The sequence below is a fragment of the Megalops cyprinoides genome, chromosome 2 (assembly GCF_013368585.1).
Source record: "Megalops cyprinoides isolate fMegCyp1 chromosome 2, fMegCyp1.pri, whole genome shotgun sequence".
In the NCBI taxonomy this organism is placed as follows: Eukaryota; Metazoa; Chordata; class Actinopteri; order Elopiformes; family Megalopidae; genus Megalops; species Megalops cyprinoides.
Genome location: NC_050584.1, coordinates 22,372,565 through 22,386,582, shown reverse-complemented (window position 1 = coordinate 22,386,582; position 14,018 = coordinate 22,372,565). Strand labels below are relative to the sequence as shown.

At 45.3% G+C, this 14,018-nt stretch overlaps 1 protein-coding gene across 2 annotated transcripts in view; it reads left to right on the top strand.

The window, feature by feature from the left end:
- Positions 1 to 6,957, top strand: part of gpc5b (glypican 5b) — a 125,297-nt gene extending 118,340 nt beyond the window's left edge. For both annotated transcript variants that reach the window (XM_036522049.1, XM_036522048.1), the window contains one exon: positions 6,698 to 6,957. In XM_036522049.1, coding sequence (XP_036377942.1) covers positions 6,698 to 6,900 — 203 coding nt within the window. In that variant the 3' untranslated portion in view covers positions 6,901 to 6,957. The remainder of the gene's footprint in view (positions 1 to 6,697) is intronic.
- The last annotated feature ends 7,061 nt before the right edge of the window (positions 6,958 to 14,018 follow it).

Below are 14,018 nucleotides of genomic sequence, written 5' to 3'. Positions count from 1 at the left end.
CGGTTGTACCACTGTGGGTTAAACAATGCTTGGAGCCTGCGAGACTATGGTGAATTCAAAATGAGTCCAGACAGAGTTGGACAGTATATCCTCCATATATTCTTTCATTTCCTACTAATAACCGCTACGTGTGCGGTCTCCAACACACACACACACTGTACGCATCGCCCTCAAGGTTTAATTCTCTCAATTACGTTGATTGAAATTTTTGTGTAATTGCTCTAATAATTATGTTTGGTTTCGGTGTGACGCGACTGTGTGATATGTCTGTCTGGCTGATATCATGCTCCTACTTGTGTGTGTTGTAAGGGGGGCGGTGTGTGTGTGTCTTACAGATATACAGAGGATCTTCTTTTTCTACTACAGAGGATGACCAATAGCAGAAGGCAAGCTCATAGTTTGTCCAATCCTGTGTTACAGGGGGTTTTGTTGTAGGAAGGGAGTTCTGTGACTCGGACCACCCTCAGGCACCACTATCTTCTGACCCGGCAGCATAGTGTTCATGCACTCTGGTGTAGCTAACGATGAGATCTGTGGTTGGGTACATGTATGTGAGGAAACATGCACTGCGGCTGTTCTTAAGAGTCAGTGTACTGAACACTCTGCAAGGTCCCTGTACAGAGCTTCAGGTGTTACACACTGCAAGGGCACAGCGACAGCACCGCGCAATTCCTCACACATTCAGGAAGAAAAAACCTGGCCGTGCTTTCTGTTCCCTGGATTGGACAGTTTGCTCTCGTCTCATTTCCCATTCCATTTTCCCTGCGATTTGAAAACCCTGGGATTGCTGGCTTTCAGAAACACCGCCCAATGCCACATGGCAGCAGGATAAAATCGCTCACATGTATCTGGACAGATTGCACAGTTCCAGTCAAGTGCCTGTCAGACGCCATCCCACGACATTTCTGTGACGTTTCATCAATGTGCTGCGTCACGTGAATGCTCTCAGAATGTCCTGTGTCTGTTGCAAAAATATCGACATGCGGAGGAAAAAGCGGGCCATGGCTTAGGACACCGCAGAATACCTAAATGCCTCTTTATGGCCATCTGCAGCCAACGTTACCCTCCTCCAGCGACCACAGAGGAGCCAGTGACTGAGCCAGACCCGGCTGCACCCGTGCCATTTCACCACCACAGCCAGAAGCACGCCTTTCACTCTGCGCCAGGAGACATGAGAATGAAATCGCTGGTTTAAAAGGCGTTTCTAAAATTTCGGAAAAGGCACCCTCACCCAAGCCCATCTTCCCCATACCTACCCTCGTGCCAGAACATCGGAGTAAATGCCGGCATTGTAATAAAGGCTAATATTAAAAATACGGTAAAGAAGTGGGGCTGGTGGGACCACGGGTGTCCCCGAGCGGCCATTACTCCGGCTCCTAATGAGGAGGGAGATGATGGGGGGGCTCCGCTGTGTGGATCTGGCGCCCTGTCAGCATCTCCATGCTCCCTGGCCTGCCCCTATAACACACAGTAATGGGGTCTGGCCTGTTTCCACGAAGCAACCCGAGGAGATGTATTAGCCTCCACACAACTTAATAACTCACGCAGGATAGGAGGTTCATTTTCTGTCCTGTATTTTTGTCTACTTTTTCCTTTTTTTCTAAAAAATTGATTTCCCTGTTTTATGGAGAGAGAGTAATATATATTTACGGTGAAGGCTTACGGCCTCCCCATCTCCATATTCCTTTTAAATGGTTTTAAAACAGCATAATGCAGCTCTTTTGTTGTCTTTTTTGACATTCAATGCCTCATGCATTGAATCCCCTTTTTGGGCATGCCGCATCAAGTTTGTGGATGTGCCGTCTTCCCGGAGAACAGTTGGGGAAAGCTGTTCGCCACATTGAGAGCTGAGTCAGACTCTAATGAAGGAACCGTGAGCTGAAAATATGGAGGAAGTCAGCAGTCAGCCTTTCTTTGATGTCCAGGCCTCCCATCTTTTGAATAACCACAACTGGTGGTGCCTCTTGTGTTATCGACGTGACACGTCGCGTTCAGTTCGGGTTGACATCGGAGGGAAACGTGTCGAACGTGTGGGAAAAGAAGCACGTCCTCAGCAGTGCCCGGCAAAGGTGAAGCCAGACTGGCAAATGCGAGATGATTGAATCCTGTCCAGTATAGCAAACCACCACATTAGAAAAAAAATGGGACATAAGCCCCGGGAAGATGGATCCATTGGGAATCTCTGTTCCCCCTGATCAACAGCTTGCACACAGTGTAGGTAAGATAGACTACAGGCTCGGCAATCACCATTTTCAATCTGAAATTCAATTACCGCGGTCGACCGATTGCCTCCCCAGAACCTTTCTCTTTTCTATTTCTCTCTATGAGCAGTAAATTATTGCTTTTTCAGATAAGTCACAAACGTGGGCCAAATTGGAAGGCTCCCCGACCCCCACCCCCTCCTTCCCGAAACAGAAATGCGTGGAAATATTTACTGAAAGATTTGCATTAGATGTATTATTTTTTCAGTTAAGTGTGCGGTGAGTCTTAGATGCCACAGTAGCAAAGGCTGTTGGACAGTCTTGTGTGCAAATCTTTTTGTTCTGCATGAACAAGAAAACTTTCCAGGGCACAGGCCTCTAGGACCACAGCTGTGTTTGATGACTCCTGATGTTAAGAGGAACCTTTACATTGCTCCCCTGGGGTGTGTGGGCAGTGTTTTTTGGGATGATGTGTTTTGATTCCTTTTCCCCTCCTACTCAACTGCCAGTGTGTATCAGAGCCCTGGGACTCAGGGGCTGCTGTTGACACAATCAAAGCACCTCGCTCTGAAATCACCCCGTCACTCCCATCTTGTTCTAATAGGGTAGCGGATAGCTAAAACTAACTGAAACACACACACACACACAGTGAGAGAGAGGGAAAAACATTTGGGTGCAACATTTTGAGATTCTAGTCACAGCCCAGATGCAGGAACCCAATGGTGGTCTTTTTATAAAAGCCTTTAGTAGGCAAATCTGAGCCACTGTGTAGGCTCACTGTGGACCATCTCGGCCCCTCAGGGCTTATCAAACACTCTCAGCTTTTTTACATGGGTCTCCTAATTGACAAGTGCCATTTATCTGCACCTGAAGCTGATGTGAAATACATTTATAATTATTAGCTGTCAGGCCATCTGGAGTGGTCTGTGAAAAAATCCTGCTCTGTGGAAAACTACACGACTGAACTTTCGGCTTTGTAGTCCTCAATGTTCCGTTTTGATCTGTGCAGGTATTGAAGTGAACTGACTTCATAGATTGTTTCCTGCGTGGCGTCCTTTGAGAAACTGTTTGACAAACTTTTTAAGCCGTTCTGTGCGGCATTTACTTTGTCGATCCTGCAGGATGCCTGGCTAATCATCTGATATCCATATGCACTCAAGATGATGTGCTGATGTGCGGAAGAAGGAAACTATAAACGGCCAGCGGAACGCAGGCCAACATCGTCAGTCTCCTCTTGCTCTTCCTCTTGTACTGTCCACTGAGTGAATACAACAGGCAGTAGGATGGAATAAGATTGTCAGGCTCGGATATTAACTACCTGTAATTTTGTGACTTCCTGCACACATATATTTTCTCTCTGTCTCTCTCGCACTCTCTCTCTCTCACACACACACACACACCCACACACACACTTACAAACGCCCAAATGCGCGCACACACACACACACACATACACACACACACACACACACACTTGCAAATGCCCAAGCGCTCGCACACACACACACACACACACACATATATACACACATTTTTGGAAAGCCAAAACAGATTCCATTCCTTTGTCAAATCTGACATGGTTTTGATCAGCATAAACAGCTCATCTCATTGCGATTGTAGATAAATGACTCCTTTGTCTATTGTTTTCAAAGTGACAATGCCCATTGTGTAATGGAATCAAATTCCAGTCCCTAAAGGTATGTCTGAATTTTTTTCTCTTTTGGCTCTTTCCTTCAACCTATTGTGTGCTACATTCCTAATCTAGCTGTTTAAGCAGAATGAGCACATTTTCGACTGATTCTGTGTCTTTTGTTTGGAGTGACTGAAGTGTGTCCCCACGGTGCTGGGAACAATATGAATTCAGGGGCACAAAGGGGGGATCTTAATTAGGTGAAAGATAAGGCCCTCGCAGCCCAACTGGTTGTCCAGGTGGAACACTTTGAGTCTGTCGCAGTGGAGGCCATCATCTGGAAAAGGACGAATTTCCTCAAAGTGTTCAGGGAAAAGGCAAGAAAAAAAAAACACATTAACATCGTCTGTCACCGCAGGAACACCTGACGCCAATCTACAGGAGTCACTCTTGCTTAGCTGTAATGACAGGCTTTGGTCAACACCTTATTCTGGATTTAATGAGGAAAGAAGCCGTGGCGGGCGTGTAATGCCGTACAAAACCCGATCAGCGGCTTAACCGCACCTGCTTGCCGTCCCTGACACTGTTCCTATTACCGCACATGCTCTGCCAAACCGCTTCAGGCCTGGAAACGCAGCCAGCTTGAGGTGTGAGGCTGCTGTACCCGGACGGACGGGGGTAAGGCAGGAGCACTAGCTTGTCCTCTTATTCCCTCAATCTGTGGTCAGCAAGTGTGCGCATTGTGTGACATAATGAGCGCTGTTCTGAGATCAGCGGGGATTGTAGAACCATGGGACAGAACATTTTTAGAGTAGAATCTAGCTGTGAGCTTATTATCTAATTTCTTTTCTGTTCTAAAAATTCTGCTTCTGAGAATGTTTACATACCTACATACATGTTTACATACTCCAGTATATGCCAGCAACACCTACTCAGCCAAAAGTATACATTCATATACATTCATTTACACCACAGAACAGATTAGATAAAATGATCTAATGCAAACATATGACAAGTAGGGTGCAATCAAGAAGCATTGCTGTTTCAACTTAAAACCCTGACCCGGATGTTGCTGCCTCTGTTGTGCAAAAATTCCCTTTGTTTTCAACTCAATGTAGGTTCAATGCCTTCTCAACGAGTTTCCATTCATTGCACCGGTGTTTATTACACCCTGTATCCAATGGAAGGCATTGTTTCATTTGTGGTGAAAATGAAGATCAGGACGTCCTATGTGTTTCAGAGTTCAGCTCCCTGAAGTTTAGTGGGGAGACAGTGAACGGAGGCTGACAACGTGAGTGAGAGTCATACACCCATCTCATTTCTTCTAATCCGCTGTTTGGGAAGAGGGAGGGACCGTGGGGGCTCAATTACAGCCCGGGGAGTGTGATAATACGCCTTCGATTTGGCTGATTTAGAGCGTCTCGCGGGCTGACAAGGCCAGACATGACAGGCGTGAGGAAGAGGGATCCAGGCCAGCTCTAATTCAGAGGGGGTTGGTGAGGGGGGGTGCTGGTTGGGAGGGTGCAGAGGTAATTAGGCCACTATGGGAGGTTTTAAAAGGAGAGAGGGATAGGAAGAGAGAGAGAGAGAGAGAGCGACAGGAGCGTATGGTGTGGATGAAGCTGGCGCTTCATCACTCGGCTTAATTCCTCAGTCACTGGAATGACATGTTGAAGGTCATGTAGATGTGCCTGAGACACAGTATGGGAGACACACTCTAGTGTGCGCATGTAAGGTCACAGGTTAACGTCCTGCCCAAGGCCAGTAAGGACCTCCACTATTGTAGACAACCCAAGGGTTAAAATTGTCCTTCACCTCCTGAGCGCCCAAAGCCCAGTGCTCCTACCAAGCTGGCCTGCAGTTACATCCCATGAACAGAATACCCCACACAATACTTTAACCTAAGGAGCCTTTGCATTGCTTAAAGAGTACATAATTATTACATCGCATTATTAGCTATGTACATTACTACTGCTGAGTACATTAGTCTTTCCAAGAAGTTGTGTCTTCTACGCACAGGAGCAAGTCAATCTATGTGTCTTGCTTAAATTCCCTATCCAGGATTCAAACCCATATCCCTCTTCTCCTTAGTCCTCTGCTACCACAGCCAACGTCCTTGGGTCAGAGAATCATTTTCCAGTTTTTCTCTAATCTGATCTGGGTTTCCTGTTTTCCAGTCCCCCCTTTAAAACAAACTTCATTTTGTACCACTTTGGGGTAATATGATTGTAAACGCACAATAACATGCAATAATAATAACAATAATTCATTTTGAGGGGTTGACTGATTTGAGTTATCGGTCAGAATCAGAGCACCTGCTCTGAAGTTCCCTTTCAGGGGAAGAGGAAGGAAGGGTCATATTGCATGCGTGTCTGTCTAGTCAGGCACTGTCCGTTCATAATCCACATATTACCTGTCATACGAAGACCTCTTCCCAGTAATACAGGATTCAGCCACAGTAGTCCAGACTGAGGAAACTGTTACTGTGAATGAAACCCAGTATGGCTCACAATAGACTGTTAGCTGGCTTTACATGTATCCTTTACTCTTTTGTTATGACAAGGTATTGTTATCATTTTATAGCTAATACTGCGTTAATGTTGCCATTGTATGTCAGGCCTGCGTGTTTGCTTACTGGACCTTATTTGAGGTTTGGAGTGCGTCCAGACTTCCTTATGTTCCACCTGTCCCATTTGAATGAGTGGCTGTCTGGTTGGGTTTTTGAAGTGGCGCCAGTAGCCTGCAGCTGTGAGGAGTTTTGACCCTGTGGTCCTGCACTCTGCCCATGGTGCTGTGGCCTAACCCCCGAATCTGCTCTCTGGCTCTCAGTAACAGCAGGATCTTCTGTTTGTGTCTCCCCCTGCAGTGCACAGAGAGAGGATCGGCGACTCCAACGAGGGGGTCTCCCTGGGGCAGGAGCCGGGGGTGCAGATCCCCGGGCGGGCCCCCCCGGTCCGTGCGCAGCCTGACGTGGGCAGCAAGACGTCCGGCTGTGCCCATGCATCCGGCCCGGCGCTGCCCGCCATCTTCCTCGTGGGCCTGCTGGCGCTGCGGTGGCCCCTGCACTGATCCAGATGCACACGCACCCCCCCCTCCGCCCTCACCTCGCAGCTCAGGATGGGACTGGATGGGGAGAAAGGGAGGACAGGATGGAGGAAGGGTGGTGGTGGTGGGGGGTGGCGGTGACGGTGACACTGTGCTGTCAACCTGCAAGACGGACTCTGGTCACACTTGAGGCGTGCGCGCTCAACCTAACCTGCTGCTATCCCTTGGCTGCTCTGCATTGGCTAGGAAGTTGGTGGTGCCTTTTTTTTCTCTCTCTCTCTCTCTTACAGACAGATTGAAGTCACTTTGCATTCGCTGTCATGCTGCTGATAGTCCTAATTCTAAAGGGCTTCCTGGCATGACTCCACCCTCCCCCTGCTCTGCCCTGCCCCGCCCCTGCCCTGTCCCGTCTAGCTACTCCACTACCCTGCCTCACAAGCCTCTCTTTCACAGCATACTGTGTTTGGCCAGGATCTTGCCCTTAGCACTGGCTGTCAGTGTGCCAGAGAATCCATTCTCCTCTAATCTTTATCAGGATGTATTTTTAAAAGCCAGTAGAGTCCCTACTGCACATCTGTGTCTATTCCACCAGCATACCTATGGAGACTGAAAAGGCCAACTACTTTTGATTTGGTGTTTAAAAACATTTTTTTTTTTCCTCAAACTTCATTAGTGGAAACCCTAAACACATGGTGGAGTTGGGGGAGCTGCATGTGCTATTGACTGAGGCTTAACAAACTTGGTTTTGCTCAGAAAAAGGGCCTCTGGCTGACACACTCCCTCAGCTTCACCACAGAACTTTGGCAGCGATAGGACTCATCGATTTAGCACTGTTCCCAGTGCCCTCTAAAGATGGAGATACAATGAAGTGGAAATGAGATAACTCAGTGTGTAGCTCTGAAGCAGGGTCCTCCACAAAGAGCATGCATGCAATAGCTGTGCACGCACATGCACGCACACACACACATGTGCACACATACACACACACACCCGCACGCACACATAAACCTGCCTATGCACACACGTTCTTGCATGTTCACACTCACGTATGCATACTCATGCACTCACAAACATATGCACACACATGTGCAGTGCAATGACTGCAGAGCTCTTCAGTAGACCTGCACCTAAAGCCCTGGCCTTTTGTGTTGCCCCTTTGTCTTGCCCGTTAATAATAGCCCTTAACAGGGAACCAAACCAACAAAGAATCTCAGCTCTTATCAGAGTTCTAGTTTAATCTCATACAGCCAAGCACAAGTGTCCACAATGATAACGAAGTACAGCTGAAGGAGAAAAGAAGTGGAGGGAGAAGGACGAATCTGATTTGCAGTGTAGCATTGCTGCCTGGGCCTTAGTGCTTCCAGCCTCATACTGTGTACACAGTTGAAATCATCAGTAATACATTCAATTAGAGGTAAGCTGGGGTTCTGCTTACAGAACAGAGTGGGTGTGATTGCTATATATATATATATATATATATATATATATATATACGTGCTGTTGCTGTTTGTTTAATTTAGCCATTCATAGGGAGGCGAGATGCTGTCAATTTTGAGTGATTCCCGTTGAAAAGAGGTTCAGTGTGGCACAGCTTAAACCAAGGATTAAAACCAGCACTGTTTCTGTGGTTTGAAACATGACGCACAGAGTTTCCAGCATGATTTTCTCCCGCTTTCCAAATTTTACCATTCAGTCTCCGGCAGCTGAGACGCAGGAGAAAGAGGAAGGAATTACATCATGTTCACAGCTGAAAATGATGAACTGCAATGGAGATGGTCAGGGCTACACTTTTACAAAAGCACTGACTATTGTGGGAAGTTGAAGCACAAGTTCATCACTCAGCAAACTCGCCTTTGGAAATGGGGTCTTCTGAACAGCCTTTAAGAGGCTCCACCACTCACCCTTCAGGTCAACCCCTCTCCCTCCCTCTCTTTCCCTCTCTCTCTTTGATCAGCTGTTACTTCTATGACACCCCTCTCCAAGCTGACCAATCACTTGCATGCCATGGCATAACAGTCCACAATGATAGGCTGCCTCCCTTCAGCACAGAGCCAGACCACACAGTGATTGGAGTCATCAGATCGCTTCACTTACAGAACAATGTTCTCTACCCGTTAGCAAAGTGCACCATTATTTCCTGCATTCTAAATCCTGTTCCGTATATTTCACAGTGATTCTCTGTTTTAATCATTTAGTAAGTAAATACATGTTCATGCTCTCATCTGACAAGTATATAGGGCATAAACTGTCCCGCCAGGGTATAGCCAAGCTAACATGTAATGTTTTCACAATGTTGCTATGGCGCTATAACATGATATGTTGCTTCTTCAAGGGCCCTTGTGACCTGAAGCAGATGCCCCTCACGACATGTCCGTTTTTCCATGCAAGATGTTTGTGTTTTTATTAGTTGGTTATCACCATAAACCAAGATGTATCTGAAAAAAAAGAGTACAAAAAATTGCAAATGCAAATGCAAATTACCGATTAAATTGTACAGTGACATGCCATACATTTCTTGTATTAACATCTGTGATCACCATTCTTTGTGTGTGTATATGTGTGTGTTGTGTGCATATGTGTACGTTTTTTTATCAAAGTGATGTTTTCAGTACTGTGCTGAATAATTTGTTCATTATTAATGACTAGAACTTGTATAAGTGGCCTGTACAGTACCAGGGATTTAAACCTTAGTGGATGAATGCAAATAAATATATTATATATATATATATGTTATATATATGAAAGTGTAGGGTGTCATGAGTTTGACTGGTGGATGTTGTAAGATCTAGAGGAAAATAGATATTTTTGTGGAGTTTTTACGAAGCAGCATATATTTTTGTGGAAGAAGCAGCAGTTCTTCTGGCCTGCAAAGATCAACACCATGTCTTTCATCCTGTCTCCTTGTGTTTCTGCTGACAGTCATCCCTAATGAACACACATCGAATGCACAAAGAATACTTCTATAGCATGTGTATAAATGTATATATTTTAAGTGACTCACTCTTTTATCCTTGAGTTTTCTTCCTTTTTTAATACAAAATATATGTGTGGGTAAAAGTATCCTGGTAAGGTTTTTTTAAAGATGAATTTTTTTTTACCCAGACAAACTCATTCCCTGTATAATCAACCCGTAAATTCTTTTTGTTATCCATATTCTCTGCCACAGTGAAATCCACCCTCACAGAGTCATTGTCTGTATGGGAGGGGTGCTCTCTGTCTCATTTGTTTCCCAGTGGCTTAACACGTATGTGGTTTTAGCCCCAGACTAATAAGAAGCACTTTCACATAGCTGTAATGCTGTGCCAGCATTATAACTGTTTCGGAAACGCTGTGACATTGGTACATGATCAACAGAAACCACCACGCATGCAGCTGAAATTCACAAGCCCCAGCCTCTCCAAGCTTCCAGGAGAATACTTTGACAGCTGACATAATGATTGACAGGCCCTGATCACCAGTAGTGGCGGAAATGAATGGTTACAGCTGTGCTGGTTTTTTGTTTGGCATGAATGAAATGGAAGTTTATTACACTGTGGAAATGACGCCCTCTCCCGTGCTCATTACATTTTCCATTATTTATACCAACTTCAGAAGAAAAAGCTGTAAGGTCTCACAACATGAGAATCACATCTCTGTACCATCTAAAGACTTGATTTTATTTAAGCTTTAAGAGCAAGCTTCAGTCCCCATTGAAAGAGGACCTGGCATGTAGATTGCTTGGCCATTCCACATGACAAATTTAAAAGTGAGGGGGAAGAAACTACCTTCCATTGTGACAGCTGTTACACTGTTCATGTTGTACTGGTATACTGTTTATGATCAGCTTACACTGACACCCTGGCAGAAGATGTCTACAAAACCATGTAAATTTAACTGATCTGTTTTATACGACACCAAAAATCGTGTATGTATCATGGGCTGTTTGTAGTATTTGTGACAGAGATGCATTTAAAATGGAGCACCTGCACCACAGGTGGATAAATTACAAATACCTTCTGTGGAAAAAGGAATTTGACATTTCTTCATGACAAACAATAGCAGTTTATGGACATATTCTGTTTTGCAGACACGTCATAAAGATACATAATAAAGTTCATTGTTGAGGGCACCACGATCTGTTGGAAGGTATTGGATGTTCCAGGTATTTGCAGTATCAGTATCAGTTGTGTGTGGGGGTTTACCAGAGTTTTCGAATAATCATTATTTGGTTCTCTATCAGACAGGTAATTTTCTTCATCAAGCTCAAATGGTACATATTATTTTATAAGTAAATATAAATCTGTACAGAGAGAGAGCGAGAGAGAGAAAAAGAGAGAAAGAAAGAGAGAGAGAGAGAGAGAGAGAGAGAGAGAGACCTCAGGGGTCACTTCTTCTCTGGTGTGACTGTCCCAGAAGCTGTTGCTGTACTGAGGTTCACTACATCTCACTGCACTAATAGCTGACACTGCCACTCCTTGGAAAGCCTTACCCTTAATGTGCTATGTGAAAAACAGGCAGGGTTGGAACATTTTTTGGGCCGAAGCTAAATTTACTTCTAGACTTTAATTTGATATTTCAGTAAATGTCTAAAAGGTCTGCTTGGTCATGCTGTCCGTGGCCTCTTTTTTGGCATAATTTTCAGGTTTTACTCAGAAATTAATCAGCTGTTAAGTTCTGATAAAAATGGTTCTGAAGATGAGATTGTGGGTTGTAATTGTGTGGTGTCCATAAAAGAATTACCACAGTACTGTTACCACAGTTACCACAGTCTTGGTATTACCTCTATTCATTTTGCCTTTATTAATGATTCACAGCAGTAAAATGTAAACACACTTAGGACAGGTCAGCACCCCATAATACAATCAGTGCATTAGTGACCTTTCCGTTATGGCAGGAACGGTTCCATTGTTTCTCCCTTTGTGGAGGACCCACGAGTGACCTTGTGTAAAAAGGTATCTTCATAATTGTGGCGGGTCTGGACGAACCGTCTGCTCTGCTTCGCTTTTGTTCCGGCCCCATTGTTACCGCGGTGTTGTGAATCATGACTCATTTATTGAGATATTTTCGGCACTGGGCTAATCCTCCTGGCTGCCGTTGGAGTGTCCGTTGCTCTCCAGCCTGCTGATTCATTAACATAATTGAATTCGCTCCACGGATGCCAGGGACCCACGAGTGCTGTCAGTCACCGCGATTGCGCCATGGGTTTCCGGGTGATTGGCAGGCCCTCAGCGGATACTAGGGGGAAGGTGTCTGTGCCTGGGATCGACGGCCCGCCCACTCCCATTTTCACTCATGTCAGAGGAGAGGCTACTAATGTATTTTATATGTATTGCCATAAAAAAAAAAAAAAAAACAACACATGCATGCTTTCACAGGGGACAGGAGCGTGGGTCTTGTACTGTAGGCAATACACCCACATTCTTGCATGAGGTCTTGTTTTTCACCTCTTGTGATGATGGCTCTGTCTTCTCCTGGGAAATCTCTCACAGCACTTCAGCATCTGCCAATGATGTTGCCCCTGTGCTCTGGTGTCATTGAGGTGTGAGGTGTATCATCGTGAGCCTATCACAGTGAGATCAGCTTGAATTGCAGCCTGTTGCAGACCAGTGTGAGACAACCTATCACCCTGGGATTGGTTGAGACAGCTTATCACAGCTGGGTCGGTGTAAGACAGCCTATCGCAGTGAGATCAGCTTGAAATGCAGCCTATTACAGCTGGATCAGTGTGGAACAGTCTATCACAATTAATTCTGTATAAGACATGTTAACATATTATTATACATTATAATATATTATACATTATATATAATATATGAATTTGGGGCGGCAGTGTAGCGTAGTGGTAAGGAGCAAGGCTTATAATCGAAAGGTTGCTGGTTTAATTCCCTGCTGGAACACTGCTGCTGTGCCCTTGGGCAAGGTGGTTAACCCAGAATTGCCTCATTAAATATCCAGCTATATAAGTAGATAACATATAAAAACGTAACCTAAGTCGCTTTGGATAAAAGCATTTGCTAAATGCCAGTAATGTAATGTAATAAGAGCCTATCACAGCTGGATTGGTGTGTGAGGTGGCCTATCACAGTAAGATCAGTGTAAACATAGCCTATCATTGTGGGGTCCTTGTCAGACAGTCTATCGCAGCAGAAACAGTGCAAGATTTTGGATGGCATACCCTGCGAGCGGAGGGTCAGATCCCCGACAAGCGTGGCGGCCTTTCTCACCACACCTACAGTACATGCAGCTGTCGGGCGGTCAAACGGACGCTCAGACAGACGTTCTGATCAGCCGGCGGAAACGCTTGCTGTCATCGGTCTGTTATTTCTGTAGCTGGAGGCTCGCGGATCGAGTGTCCAGGGCTCAGAAGTGCTGACGAGCCCCAGACAGCGTGCCCCCTACACTGGCTTGGCTTGGACCAGACACAAGAGCTAATTGAGGCCCCGCTGGTGCCATCCCCAAAACGCTGATTTGTGGCAGGTTTTTAAAATAGCAGGGAGAGAGGCGAGAGAAGGGGACAGAGACAGGCGCAGAGGGGCCCTCATGTACCAGTCTACACTGGGCTCACAGTCTTGTTACCTTACATTGTTCACATAAATTGCTGATCAGTGCTAAGGCTTTTATACCTTACACTTTCTGGATTCCATTCAAACAGTGTTGTTCTGCTCAAGGGTACACCAGTGGTGTCCTGTTATCGCTAATATAATATAGCCATTGCCAGTGTTGGGGAGTAACTAGTTACATGTAACGCCGTTACATAATTAAATTACAAAATAAATGTAATTGTAATCTGTTACAATTACTGAGAAAAAAATATGTAATTAAATTACAATTACTAATCGAAATGTTGGCGATTACAAAGGCGTTACATCCGAAAATATTCTTTTTGCCTTCTTTTGGCATATTTCCGGACAACATGGGTCAGCAAAGCCACTGGGACAAATTTGAGTGCAACACCATCAAGGGTAGGATAGAAGCTGTCTCTACATCTAGACAGGCTCCATTCCTTTGGCAATATGCACTCAAATTTTGAGCGTTGTTTTTGATTGGTTCTCTTGTTTGAATTTGCACCGCCTCTCGTCTGCCAATCAAATCAATGTACATTGCTCTAGTCTAGAGTAACCTGAGTCTGCCATGCCTGCAACCGATCACGCCAAGGCGGGTGG